Source organism: Haemaphysalis longicornis, unplaced genomic scaffold, assembly GCF_048455015.1.
Source record: "Haemaphysalis longicornis isolate Haplotype H1 unplaced genomic scaffold, Haemaphysalis longicornis Haplotype H1 scaffold_5, whole genome shotgun sequence".
In the NCBI taxonomy this organism is placed as follows: Eukaryota; Metazoa; Arthropoda; class Arachnida; order Ixodida; family Ixodidae; genus Haemaphysalis; species Haemaphysalis longicornis.
The window spans coordinates 33,050,054-33,064,909 of record NW_027526385.1 but is presented as its reverse complement, the minus strand read 5'-3'; the positions used below and the strand labels follow the sequence as shown (position 1 = coordinate 33,064,909).

At 47.0% G+C, this 14,856-nt stretch overlaps 1 protein-coding gene across 1 annotated transcript in view; it reads left to right on the top strand.

The window, feature by feature from the left end:
• The window catches only part of LOC144138039 (fatty acid synthase-like), a 55,749-nt gene extending 44,577 nt beyond the window's left edge, over window positions 1–11,172 (top strand). The window contains exons 23-25 of the mRNA XM_077670094.1: window positions 5,912–6,148; window positions 8,728–8,940; window positions 11,047–11,172. Of these exons, the coding sequence (XP_077526220.1) occupies window positions 5,912–6,148; window positions 8,728–8,940; window positions 11,047–11,054 (458 nt within the window). The 3' untranslated portion in view covers window positions 11,055–11,172. The remainder of the gene's footprint in view (window positions 1–5,911; window positions 6,149–8,727; window positions 8,941–11,046) is intronic.
• Window positions 11,173–14,856: the final 3,684 nt, after the last annotated feature.

The following is a 14,856-nucleotide window of genomic DNA, read 5'->3' as shown; positions in this document are numbered from 1 at the left end:
CTTGCGGCTCGCGAGGTGCTACTGGCGTCGTTGAAGTTCCCAGCGCTTGCTGCACTTCTTCTCTAATGACGTCGGTAAGAGAAGCGACTTGTGCTTGCGGCGGCGTCGGGAGCAGTTTCCGCAGCTCCTCCCTCACTATTTCGCGGATAGTCTCGCGTAGGCTGTCGGCCGGGATCCGCGTGCTGCCAAAGTCGTTCGCATTGGCCGCGCCAACAAAGTTGCGGTCATACTGCTTAGCACGCATCTCGAGGGCTTTCTCAATGGTGCTGGCTTCGGTAACGAATTCGGCGACGGTTTTGGGCGGATTTCGGACAAGTCCGGCAAACAGTTCCTCCTTCACTCCGCGCATTAAGAAGCGCAACTTCTTTTCTTCCGTCATTTCGGGGTCCGCGCGGCGAAATAGCTGCTTCATCTCCTCAACGAATATCACGACACCTTCGTTGGGGTGTTGCGTGCGCGTTTCCAACAAAAGGGCGGCTCTTTCTTTCCGCACGATGGTAGTGAAGGTCTTAGTGAACTCGCTTTTGAACTGAGCCCAGTTTGTCAAGGAGCTCTCGTGGTTCTCGAACCAAGTGCGAGCCGAATCTTCCAAGTAAAAGAAAACGTGCCGGAACGTTTCTGCGTCGTCCCACCTGTTGAATTTCCGGACTCGCTCCAGTTTCTCCAACCATTCTTCTGGGTCTTCTGCGGGGGCTCTTCGGAATGATGGCGGTTCCCGTGGCTGCTGCAGAACGACAGGAGGATTGGCTTGGTTGAGCATGGTGCTGGTTGCGACGTTTTTCTTCTTCGTCTTCTCCGGTAGTAGACCGAACTCGGGTGGTAAATCTTGCACGCGGAGGCTGGCTCTTGTTGGGCTGGCTTGGCGGCTTCCAGAGGTTGTAGTGGGCATGAAGGGTGCGTACCCAGCACCGGCGTCTGCCCCCAGCACCGGCGTCTGCCCTCCGTCGGCGACGGAGGGTTCTCCGTCGACGACAACGACGACGCACAGTGCCCGACCGCCAACACGCACAAGCCGAGATACGACGCCCCGACGAACCCGGAACTCGAGGAAGACTGCGTCTGACGTCAAGGTGTCCATCGACGGCTTTGACGTAGTCGCCCTCGTAAACACGGGAGCTGACTATTCGGTAATGAGCGGACCATTTGCGTCTAAAATGAAGAAAGTTATGACCAGATGGGATGGTCCGCACATACGCACAGCAGGAGGCCACCTCGTGACGCCAAGTGGAACGTGCACATCGCGCGTCACCATAGACGGCACGACGTACCCTGCGGTGTTCGTCGTTTTGCCCAACTGCTCCCGCGACGTAATTCTCGGAATGGACTTTTTGACGGACAACGGCGCAATAATCGATCTGCAGACGAAGTCGATAACTTTTTCCTGCGACCACTCCATGACGCCGGAATCGAACCCCGAACACCGTGCAGCTGTAAGGATCGCCGATGATCACGTCACCCTGCCACCCCGCGCAAGCTTGATGATCACCGTCCACTGTGAAGGTGCTGCTCCCGACGTCGACGCTATCGTGGAGAGTGACCAAAGGTTGCTTCTTGACCGCGGTGTGTCTGTCGCAAGAGGCATTGCACGGTTTAAGCAGCGCAAAGCCCACGTTTTGGTCACCAATTTCACCGAGGAGTACCAGCATTTAAACAAGGGCGCTGCAATTGCGTTCGTCGAAGAAATGCAACAAGCAAGTGACGTGTTAGCAGTCGCCGACTTTGAACGCGCACCCGAAGATACCTTCAAGCTTCCGCACCCCTTCGACGTGAATCCGGCGCTACCGCAAGATGAAAGGAACAAGTTATTGGCTTTGCTGCGTCGCTACAGCGAGTGTTTTTCGTCGAACTCAAAGTTACGTCAAACACCTCTGGCGAAGCACCGAATAATAACCGAAGATGGAGCACGACCTACCCGACAGTCACCGTACCGCGTCTCTTCACACGAGCGTGAAGCCATCCGGACTCAAGTCGACGACATGCTCAACGGCGACATTATACAGCCATCGAAAAGTCCGTGGGCTGCGCCGGTCGTACTCGTGAAGAAAAAAGACGGCACACTGAGGTTCTGCGTTGACTACCGGCGATTGAACAAGATCACCAAAAAGGACGTATACCCCCTGCCACGAATCGACGACGCCCTCGACCACCTCTGCCATGCGAGGTACTTCTCATCGATGGATCTGAAGACAGGCTACTGGCAAATTGAAGTGGACGAGAGAGATCGAGAGAAGACTGCATTCATAACCCCGGATGGCCTATACGAGTTCAAGGTGATGCCGTTTGGGCTATGCACGGCACCAGCAACGTTCCAAAGAGTCATTGACACTGTGCTAGCTGGCCTGAAGTGGCACACCTGCCTCGTATACCTCGACGACGTTGTGGTATTCTCTAGGACTTTCGACGAACACCTCGCAAGGTTGCAGTCTGTACTCGAGGCCATCCGTACGTCGGGGTTAATGCTGAAGCCTGAAAAGTGCCGCTTCGCGTACGAGGAACTGAAGTTTTTGGGCCATGTCGTCAACGCCGCGGGAGTCCTGCCTGACCCGTTGAAAACTTCAGCCATAGCGAACTTCCCAAGGCCGAAAGATAAGAAGGGCGTGCGCAGGTTTCTTGGACTGTGCGCATACTACCGGCGCTTCGTCGCAAACTTCGCACGCATTGCAGAGCCGCTCACGCGCTTGACGAAAGACAGCACCCCTTTCAGCTGGGAAGACGACCAAGAAAAGGCATTCTGCGAGCTGCAAAAACATCTGCAAAGCCCGCCCGTGCTCGCTCATTTCGACGAAAACGCCGACACGGAAATACACACGGACGCCAGTGATATAGGCTTGGGTGCCGTCCTTGTCCAAAAACAAAGCGGGTGCGAAAACGTAATCGCCTATGCCAGCCGTGGTCTGTCGAAGGAGGAGAAAAACTACTCTGCCTCCGAAAAAGAGTGCTTGGCTATTATATGGGCCATTTCAAAATTTCGCCCATACGTGTATGGCAGACCGTTCAAGGTTGTAACAGACCACCATGCGCTGTGTTGGCTCGCCAATTTGAAGGACCCCTCTGGCCGTCTTGGGCGGTGGAGTCTGCGCCTGCAAGAGTTCGACGTTACAATCGTCTACAAATCCGGGAGGAAACACTCCGACGCCGACTGCCTGTCCCGCGCCCCTGTCGACCCGCCACCACAAGGCAATATATATAACCAACCAGAACACTAGATGCGTTCGCAAATCGAAGAAGCCAGGAGAATGTGCTACTGCGGAGGTTCACACTGGAAAAGATGTAAACGTTCATGGTTTCCACCGGTGCATCGGTTACATAGGCAATACGTCAATGAAATGACACCTGCAGTCAGTGCGCACTCTGAACTACAAGAAATGTTATGCTTTTGACTCATCACCTGACGTAGTTATCATGAAGAAACGCAGATCAAAAGTCAGAAGAAAGGCGAAGACCCGGAGAAAGAGGAGGCCGAAGATAAGAAAAAAAAAGAAACTCAGTCACCGGCTGAACATATGGCAAACTGACTAGACACCACCACCACTCGTACGAACCCTTGTGGGCCGGGAAGATGTTGAAACTTTCGATGACGACGAGAACGACGCAGACACTAAGCTCAGCAGGCGCGTAGGAGAGGAAGACTAAGACAACCAGGCGAGGCAACGAGATGGCTGCGTAGCACCCGGTTCTCTGTACATGGTGTGAATATCTGCTTCCTATCGACGACTGCCTCCTTCCTTGCCTCCCTGGACATTTTCCACACCTCCTGTTGTCAGAACGGCAGACATAAATCATTTGAATTGGGTATTTACTGCCGATAACGTGAGGCGAAACAATAGGCGTCTAACCACTTTTATTACTAGAGAAAAAGAAACACCGGAAAAGTCTAAACGCTGGTTTGTTGCAAATTGTTGCAAAGCGAATGATGTATAAACGCGGAATTTTGCAACAAAATTTAATGTCCGAACATTATGTGATATTGTAAACGAATAGAAAGGTTAAAACTAGGTTACTCTATGCAAACAAAAAGAATGTTTGAATAACTAAGCGCATGCACGAATTGCTTTCAGAAAAGACGCACTGCCCTTATGGGCGGTTAGAGAATGCTTTAATAAGGTTTAGGCCACGGTATTTTTTCAGCCGGTTCGGCAGTCGGTGTATGGACGTTATTTTTGGGGAAATGGAGGCAACGACTAATTCCCAGAGTGAAATGCATGGAGTACTTTTCATGGAATAGTCCCTGCTTAAATGAATCATATGATTGCCGCAGCGTTGCTCGTTTGATATTTTAATGTTATAATGACTCAAGAAGAGGCACGTCTATACGACCCTATAGCCAGGACGGTATTAGTGATTAGCGCTCTTACCCGGCTACGGAACGGGCAGAGGAAAAAATCATGCTCCCATCCGTCTAAAGACGACGATGTTTGCATGCGGAGCATTCCTGTGAGGGTTTTTTAGTCTAAGTTTGAACATTAATCTGCACGTGGTTTGGACTTTGACTCGTTCAACTTTGACTTTGACTCACACGGATTTATGCTTTTGATTGTAGTCGCTTTAACTATGACCCTTCACCAATTGATTTCCCTTGAACAAAGCTTCGCGTTCAATTATCGTCGTCTTTTGACGGAGGGGTACATCATTTTCCTGTCAAAGTTAGCGCGTGCACACGCTCACAGTGCTTCATGCGAGTCGCAATGGCAAACCCGGCAATAAAAAAAGGTGACGGAATGGCGAAATCACGAAACGAGGGACGGAGGGACGGAGGAACCAGGAGGAGCGTTATTTTATTTCACTTCACCCACAATCAGCATCATCATCGTTAGAAAAAGACGGCTGTCCTGCAATGCGTTTTCGACGTGACGTACACCACCAGCGAGACGTCGAACGCTTCGCTTTAAAGTTCACCGCGTCATAAGCACATACTAAGACTTTTAGTTAGCTAAATGCATGAACGGATACGGGCACGGCCGCATATCAACGCACGCAAAAATGCTTAAAATTGGTACCACGCGTACGCACAGAACGTGTACAACGCAAAAAAATGTGAGCAAAGTTTCTAAAAAACACCTCGCTGGAAGGCTCAGAACCTTTTTAAGCCTATATTTGCGACTCTGGTTGGTGCTAGCACAAGCTGGCTGCGACATCAGCGGGATAGAAAAATGAAAAAAAAAAAAACTAAGCAGTAGGGTTAGCAGCTTTCAAATGCAAAAATCAGTTCGGTGACTATACGGCAGAGAGAGATACAGGGTTATTTAGAAAAATACGTTTGATTGGTTTTGTACGCTTGCATGCCAAGTTTCGAAAATCCTGGACTGTTCAGCGTGTCCGTTATTGAATAAATGCACACTTCAAAATTAAAATTTCTAAGCCGACACGTTTTATGTACGAGTCAGTGAGGGCGTTGGTGAGTTACAGAGTAAGCAGTACGGTAGAGAAATATTCTGTGTAGGCGTAAATGTAAAGGCGAGCATTGGTGTGAAACGTATTGCACGCGCACGCGGACCGCCATGCACGCACGCATGACATACGTGTCTTTATTTATGGGAGATTCTTAAACAAGACAGCCATGTCAGTCCGCTCCCAATGCTTCGACGCGGTGTCAAAAGGCAGATCATGGCGTTGTCGAAAGTACAGTGATGAAAAATGAAAAGCGAACAATAAATATACACCACAACACGCAAACTCGCAGAATATTTTTAGGGAAAACCTAATAATGATGCGTTAGTGGTATATTTGCCAAGTCACAATTTCGAACTCTTTTACTGGTATGGCGCCATGATGCTATTTGTCTTGGGTAGTAAGAAATCGCGTTATACGTCTGTTCCTGCTTTTACGGGTCCATGACTGTATGTTAGCAGATTTAGCATTAACGAAGGACCTTGTAAGGGAGAGCTAAGGAGCACTCTTCTTTGTGTTTCAGGTCTGGCAATCCAGTGGGGTGCCATTGGCGATGTCGGCTACATCCTGGAGACACTTGGCACAGATTTAGAGGTCGCCGGCACAGTACCACAGAAAATAACTTCTTGTATGCTGGCATTGGAACGGTTGCTAAGCCAAAATCATCCAGTAGTATCAAGCTTTGTTAGAGCTGAGGTATGCTCGAAATCTGATTCAAACGACAAGCATGACCTCGCGCGCTCCGTTGCCCACATTCTTGGTAAGTTTCGCTGCCCTCTTGGATATCATGATGTCGCTTTTTACGTTGGACAAAACAGTGATGCCCTGATTGTATTCATAGTAAGCGTACAAATTGCTGACAGTTATGTTTCAATCCCAGCGCTTACTGTAGCATTATTATTAGTATTTTGCTATATCCTACCTTTACTCAAAATTCGACGACAGCAATTCAGACTTGACTTGCTTTCCCTACTCGTAGGTAACAAATTAGCACTCGACCCTTCACTGTTTGTATCACCCTTAACAACAAGAGTTACCCGGCACGGCCAACCCCACGCGCTTACTCCTTAATTTGCACGAACTAATCTTTTCAAGTTTTCTTTTTTTCCACGCACTATCAGTGAGTGGAATGACCTAGCCACCACAAATGTGCTGTTTCTAAAGTGGTGTATTGCTGTTGAACTGTGCTCACTTGTATCGCCCACCCTGCTTGGACCTAGTGTCCGCAGTATGTTATAAATAAATAAATAAATAAATAAATAAATAAATAAATAAATAAATAAATAAATAAATAAATAAATAAATAAATAAATAAATAAATATCCAGTTGTAGGGCATTGACTCCAGGGAAATAAATGACAGGATAACTAGTTCTACCGCTTTAGTCCCACAATAAAACTCGCCTAGTATTGAAAGATACAATGATAACGATCTGAAATCGCCTACGTGCTTCTACTATTATAAAGGCAGAAATAATTTGCAAATTAAAATTTCAAAATTACGAGAATATTGCTCTGGGCTCTTGCATTCGTCATCTTTTTTGGAGGCATAATATCGAGTGATTTGTGGAGATAAATTTCAATGTTCTTGGTGCTGTTAGCGGTGAAATGTCAAAACTCATACCTTATTGAACGTTTCAGACAAAAAGAGAATGCACGCTGAAAATAGGACTTCAAGTACTTTGTCCAACTGGCAGGAATTTGATGCCGTCGACGTGATCGTACATGTATATGGGAATACAAGGCGCATCTGTTAACACGAACACCGAAATCCATATACATATCCGCATATGATTCGATATGTATCATGAATCACGGCGTTGTTTATAACATTATGTTAACGATTTAGGATAAGAATTTGCTCAGGGTATTAGCTACAAGCAGGATGGAAGGAGAGAGAGAGAGAGAGAAACTCTCTATTAAAGAGGAAAATGCAGAAAGGTTTGACGACGTTAATTCACCGGTATGTTACTCTGCGGGGAAAGGAGGATAGGGAAAACCTAGTAGGTGTAGGGAAGGAGAGGAGAGTAGGGGTACAGAAAAAAAATTGAAGACGGTCCTTCTTCACGGCATCGAGGTCATAGTTTCTTGAGCAGAAATGTTATAGCGAAGCCGTCTGTATAAATCAAGTTGAAAAACAATGAACTCAGACTGTCAAGCAAATCGGACTTTTTCCAAAATGCTCTCAGAAGAAATTCCAAATGGTTGTAAAAGACTCCTGCGATACTTTTGAGGGAATTTCCGTTTGATTCCAAGGGAAATTCTTTCATTTGAATCTTATGGCTATTGCTGTGAGATTGTTCGTAATCGAAGCCACGTTTGCTTCATAAAGGGAGTGCGGAGAAATCAGAAAAGAGGCTACAACCTCTCTAGGAGGCTATAGCCCCTAGAGGCTATAGCCCTTAGTCAAGGATGACTTCCCTGACGACTCTGTACGTGTCCGTTAAGCCTACGTGGTTCGGATGCAGGTGTCCTCGGATAGACATATGACATTGTCGCTTAGGCGCTTGAAGCATCACAGCTTCGTAATGCGAAGCACTACAATATAAGTAAGCTGTCTCTGTCAGCGAGCTTCAATCGGTCCGGGTGTATTGGGATGTTAATAATTTTTATGTTCGTAATACCTCATTATTTTCCAAAGAAAAACTCTACAGTAGTCGTTCTTTACGCTTTAATTATGCCTAAAGCAATACACGTGTTATATAGATAAAATACGCTTTCTGTTGCACAAGAAACCCTAACTACCTAGAGAATGAGATAATTTAAATTCGATGTCACCGTAGGGAACTTTTTTTAACTGCAGTAAGCCAGTAAAAATTGGAAAGTTTCGGAAACTTTTATGATTAATCATTTTGGAAAGAAGGGACCTATCAACTACTGCTACGCAAGAATTTTCCGATTGCAGTGTAGGTGCGGGGTCACCACAAAATTTGTTTACTAAGTTCGGCCTTTGTATGTTGGAGTATTCCAGCTGAAATGGTGATTTGCCGGTGCCAGCAGCATTTTTAGTTCAAAAGCACGCGCGTAGTTTAAAAGTGTTTGTTTTTTAGCTGATGGGTGTAAGTGACCACACGAAGCCTCATCGACGTTACAACCCTGCATACCAGGACAATCAAAATCCATTTATCTATTAAGTACTCAGGTGGCTACCACTGACTTTTCACTCTTTACCAAGCACCATTGCGACTTGTTTTAGTGCTGTATTTTCTTTGATTACGGCGCAGCAGCCGTCGCCCCGGAATCAGAGAAGGAGAAAGGGCTCACAAGCACTTTTGTTGCATAGAATGTTTGGTTTTAAAGTAAGCGGGCTTACCCGATCGTACCGATTTCCACCATGCAGGTTTCAAAGACCCTTCGAGTCTGAGCCCGGATGTGAAGCTCGGCGATCTGGGAATGGACTCCCTAATGGGCGTTGAAGTGAAGCAGACCATTGAACGAGACTACGACCTCTCGCTGTCTATGCAAGAGATTCGTCAGCTCACAATGAATCGGCTACGGGAGATCAGCACAGGCACCGTCCTCGCCTCAACGGAGGCATCGGTGAAAGCAGCAGGTAAACAGTGCGGATGGTTTCCTTTTAAAGCGAACGCTTTCGTAGTGGGACCGATCGCGTCCTGTAAAAAGCTAATTCCTTTTACCACAGACTGGTCGGTTAACCGAAAAGCTCTGGGAACACGGAAGAAAGAGTAGTATGGTAAACATTTATCTCACAAAGCACGTATTGGTATACTGTTATGATCATTCGTAAACGCGTTTACGTAGTGCGTGAAAAATTGTCACATGGGTTCGTTCTTAGTTTGCAATTTGGGTCTTGGAAGGTTTGTCGTTCAATTGGACGCACTTTTCGCTTTCGCGCTTCTCTCAGCTTTCTTTAGCACGGGAGAGCAAATTTTGCAGAAGGTACATGGATGAAACACGCGAAAAGCACATATAAAGACGCCACGTACGAAGGTTGTAGTGATCATTGGATCAAAATCGCGCCAGGTCCTACAGATATCACTGTCCCCTATAATATCTCGTTTGGTTTGACTAGCAGCACTACGTTTCTCCGTCGATTACGTACTGTGAGTTTTTTTGAATATGCGGGTACTCTAAGTTGGGCTGTTTTTTCAATCACGGGGATTAAATGAATCATGGCCTGGCTTGCAAACTTCGGTATTCCTTTCGCCTCAGGTTTGGTTGTCATTGGACAAGTTATCAGCAGTCATGTCACTCAAAACTTTTGGCTGCCCTTCGTGTTAACAAAACGTAACTAGATACTTTGATTCCTAAACCATTCTTTTGCACCTGCCTACGCCTTTTAAAAATTTACAGGTGAAATAAAATTATGGGCATAAGTAAAGGAGGGGAGGCAGGTTTCGATGCCTGCCCACGTAGTTGTGTTATGATAAAATTCCCTACGCTTGGCTATAAGAACCACTGGAACATATTTGAAGCAACAACCGTGACTCTGTTCTAAATGTTAATAAAGTGATGGCTTATTGAAATTTTGCTTCGCCAAGAAGTTGCTGAACCATTGATTCATTTTGTAAAGTAAGCAGCGAAATCCTTATATGTCATCCATGATACTGTGTGCGTAGCGACTGCCTTCAGGAGAACAAAATTTAAATTTTGGGGGCTTAAGGCGCAGATGGGTTATGAGGGGTCTAAGCCGCGGCGTGGGAAAACAATCTGGATTATGTTGAACCACCTGGATATTTTTAACGTGCGCCGTAGTGTCGAGGCACGGGTGTTTCCGCTTTTCGCCTCCATTAGAAAATCACCCATCGCGGAAGGGATCGAGCCCTCGTCCTTCTTCTCAGCCGCACAACGCCTTCAGTAGAGCTAAGTTTTGGCCTAAAACGTACGAGTGGGGTTATCGTGTGCTGAGAAAAACCAACGCCCCTTTCTAAGGAGAAAGATGGGTAAAATGCGAAGCTTTCTTCCATGCAACTGCAACCTAAGTCAAAGTGATGAAAGTCCAAAATCCAGAGTGATTCCTCTATGTCAACATGGCGTAGACCATACGTCATCGCTACATTGGGGTTAAACGATTCCAAGAGAAATTTTAAGATCTGTGCGGCCTACTATTGAAGTGTGGATGACACAGCCCGGACCTCCGCAATTGTAGCTCGTGTTTCACATATTAACAGACGGGAAGCAATTTCAGCCATTTCTCGGTTAGTCAACTGTTGGCTGTCAGTTTTATCAGTGTATTATTTTGTTTGTTGTGTTTCGTGAAAGTATGGCAATACAGAAAAAAAAAATTGTCGGAACGGCGCAATCGGATAGATGTCGCCTTGACAACGTGAGGGACCGAGGTTCGATTTCGGCAACGGGAAGCGTTTTTTTTTCTTTTCTGGGGTGCTTGTTTAACATCACCACCCTTCTCTGAATCCCATCGTGTAAAGTTGGCTTTTCTGGAGAGCGTTCTGGAGTGACATTGAAGGACAACATTGAGGCATAGAAAGTGTAGCTTTAAAATACCACTGAACGGCCAAGCACGGGCGTTTACAGTTATCATCGCGACAATATTGCGTAGAAATCTTTCGAAATCATTACGAATAATGGGAGCGGATGTCAGGTGTGAATCTCTGTCGTCTTAGTTGCGAACAATTACTTTTTTAGTCCCTTGCCGTCGATTGACTATGTGCCTCTTGTTTCTCCCCAATATTTGCAGTGTCGTGAATGCAAGGTTTAAATCACGGCGTGGACGGTCTTCACAACAACTTCATCCTTGGGCAACGAGGACAGAAGTGCGCACCCATCATCAGCAAGCAATTGACGCATTTGAGGCAATAAATAATGGCCGTTGACACGCGGCTAGAAAAAGTGCGCAAAATGTGAATTTCATAATGGCAGCTGTTCAATTCAAGCTGTCGGATTTTCGATCCGTGGTAATGCCGAAACCTGAAAGCTCCTGGGCAACATCGTCTTCGTCAATATAGTCATTATTGGCGCAATGAATCGGATATAGGAAGAGCACATTAAATGGACCATCTTTGTTTTCGGAGTATTCATAATTCGAAGGTACTAAAACCCAAGCAAAAAAACTTCAGGGTCATTTTTTTAAAGGAATTGAATACACATGAAATATCATGTCAACATTAATTAGCATGGACGCAAGGTAATGCGCATTCTGGCACTCTCGAAATAGGCTAATGATCCGCCATAGAAAGTAAACGTGCATGTGTTGAGGGGTTGTACAAAATCTTTGTGTTACTGCTCCATGGGCATGATTTTATGATAATCACTCTGGCTTCACGCAAGCGAGCTAAGCCACGTGATTCCAAGTTCGCGCTAACCGTTCCCAAGGAAATGGAAACGTATCCACGCTAGCGTGAAACCACAAACGCCTACCCAGGCGTAAAAGTTTTCTTAAAACATCTCCTCTAGCGTGGAGAACTCTCGAAAGGCCATCATTGCTCGTGAAGAAAAAGGTGACGATAGCACGTAAGTATATCCTACCGAATTCTCATCAGAGACGGTCATTTATATGGAGTGCAGTCATCTTATGTTTTGTGTGTGTGTAACAGAGAAAACATTTTCGAGGCGCAGAAACCCTTGGGTGTAGCTCTGGGTGCAGCTCTAGTGCAGGTCTATAGTCTCCTCCGTTCTTTTCCAGGCTTGAAGGGTGAAGTCCCTCTAAATCTCGGGGTCAAAGCTGGCCAGAGCTCATACTCATTGTGTTGTTTGTGTTGCTCTGCTCATACTGATTGTGTTGTTTGGCGAGACACACATGAGATGAGATGGCCAGGTATCTTGTTGAGGAGTTGCTGATCGGCTGGCTAGTGTGGAGTAAGTCTCATGAAGATACTGCGGCTTACGATGATCACACGCGCGTACCTAAGTAAGCAATACTGCTTGGGCCCTCACTTACATTACATTATATGGCTATTCTATGAGATGAAGTGGGAAACAGCTTCACACCTGGATGACGGGACCTGCAAACGGCCATTCCTCTTGTCCGGCGTGAGCGGATAGGGTACGGCGGAGGTGCCTCTTTGCTTTGACTGCCCAGTTAACGTCAATAGATGAAGAAAGAAAAGCAGGGAAAGATGCACAAGCACGATGGAGCAGTAAGGACGCCTAATAATGGCTGACTTGCGCCTTTGACATCACGTAAGCAAGCTTAAGTTTCCGAGGCATTTTAACTTGCTCTAATCCCCCTATTACCCCGACTTCATTCGCAGTGTATTGAACTATGTACATTTAAGACAAATAACCCAAACGATTTGAATAGTTATTAGGTGGTAGTTTCAGCTTTTGAACTTTGAACCGGTCTCGATCAGATACACGATTGTAAACTTCTATGTGTAGGCGTGCGGAGAAGCAACTGGTTTTACGCGTGCGGCAACCATAGGTCGGCAAAACAGAAAGAACTCACTCAAACTCAATCACATTTTTTTTTAATTTACGCTGTACTCAATCAAACTCAGACTCAAAAAGTTCGTCTGTTCACAAAATCACTCGTACTCACTCATCAAATACTCATTTGTAATCGTACTCACTTGTACTCAAACTCATTTGTCCTCACGAGTATTCGTACTCAATCTGTACTCATGAGTACTGAATCTGTACTCATGAGTACTCACTCTGTACTCATGAGTACTCAATGAGTACTACTGCTCATGAGTACTACTCATGAGTACTACTCATTCTGCACTCGCGAGTACTACTCATTCTGCACTCACGAGTACTACTCATTCTGCACTCATGAGTACTACTCATTCTGCACTCATGAGTACTCAATCAGTACTCATGAGTACTCAATTTGTATTACTCACGAATAATCAACTTATCTGCACTGTTAGCTAGGTCGTAGCTCGAATGAAAGACTAAGTAGAAAAAATAAATTGTTTAATTGATTAGAAAAACACAGGTTACATATAAATCAGGACAGAGCAAGAAAACGTCTGTCGTTGGGCGACTTACTGTGCGAAGGCAAGTACACTGTACATGTGAGAAAGCGAAACGGAACGTAAGCACTCGCGTTGCGCCTGGCGTCTCGTCTTGTTCTCAGGCCGGGTCGGGCTCAGGGGAGCTCGGGGCTTGTCGGTGCGGCCGTGGCCGTAAACTGTTTTTCTGCGTGTCTTCGGGTGGCAGCTTTTGTCGCCCGTTTTCGTTTCCGGGTGCGCTGATACGTATCCTAATCGTGCTCTGAATCCGAAATGCGCCTGCCCCCTGGCACAATGAAGCGTTCGCGTAGATTGACGTCCGTTCGTATCCAGATCACTGTCCGCTTGTTCACAGATGCTCGATGCTGGCGTTTGTTTTTTGTTGTTCCAGATACTAGAAACTTCGTTAAGAGGGTGTTCGTCTCGTTGAGTTTCGGTGAATTTCAAATCTGCTTGATTTTATTGTGTGTGTGTCGTGGGATTCACTTCGTCAGACCTGAACTTGACAGTGTTTACGGCGTTGCGTTGGTTGCGCCGCTTCCGTCGGCGATTGTGTTCGTGTAGCTCGTCGCGTGCTTGATACATGTGGGGGCGTAGATGTCTGGTTTGTCCGGTGGCGAGCTGCGCTGTGTAGGGATGGCATAGTTCGGCGCGTTGAGGACGTTGCTTGAATTGACACGTGCGTTGCGTATGGTGCGGGAGCCGTTTGGCTTTTCGTTTAGTGTGCGGTAGCGGGGCGTTTTCGTAGGGTGGCATAGCTGATCGGTCAAAGTCGTTGCGGCTCCTTGCTCGCAGTCGCCGTGGTTGTTTCGGAAGTGAAACCGTTGTGGTGGGGAAGCGGGCGTAGTTCGTGCCGTCCGTTCGGTCCCACATTCCTCGGCGTCGCAAGCGTGACTTCATCGTCAGGGCATGCGATGCTTCGTCTGGATCGGGTTCATTCGTTGCCGTTCTTGCCGTGTCCGTGTCGTCGCTCAAGACCTCGTCTTTTGCCCGTTGTTTCGAGAATGCTATAATTGCTATCTCTCCCATACAAGCAGGATCCGTTTATCGCGAGTCCACTTGCTCGCGGTTGCGTACTCTTGTACGAAATGGTGTTTGTCATGTGAGTCTCGATCGGAGCGCGGGTGCCGGTGATCTTGTTAATTCTGGCTCGGACATGCCGCATGCGCTGGCCGTGTCGTTGCTCGTTGACGGACCTACTTGCACGAGTGTCATGTCGTTCGTCCGCTGGACTCGGGCGGGAGCAGCGGGTGCCGGAGAGCTCGTACTTTCCGGTAGGGTTGAACCGCGTGCGCTGGGTCTTTTGTTGCTTGTAGCCAGGTGATTTCTGCGCTTGTAACATTCGCTGGCCAAGTCCGGATAGCACCTGCAGTGGGAGCGGAGGATGTCGCAAACAGCAGTTTCCTGCGTGTGTGCTGCGGCTTGGTGGCGTTCCGTGCGTTGTGCATTTCGATCTCCGTGGTCAGCTCCACTGGTTCAAGTTGGATGTCGTTCGTCACTTCTGGTGCGTTTCGTGCGCTGTGCGTCTCGTTTTATCTAGGAAACTCCCCTATAATTGGGGTGCGGTCGTTCGCCACGTATGGTGCATTTCG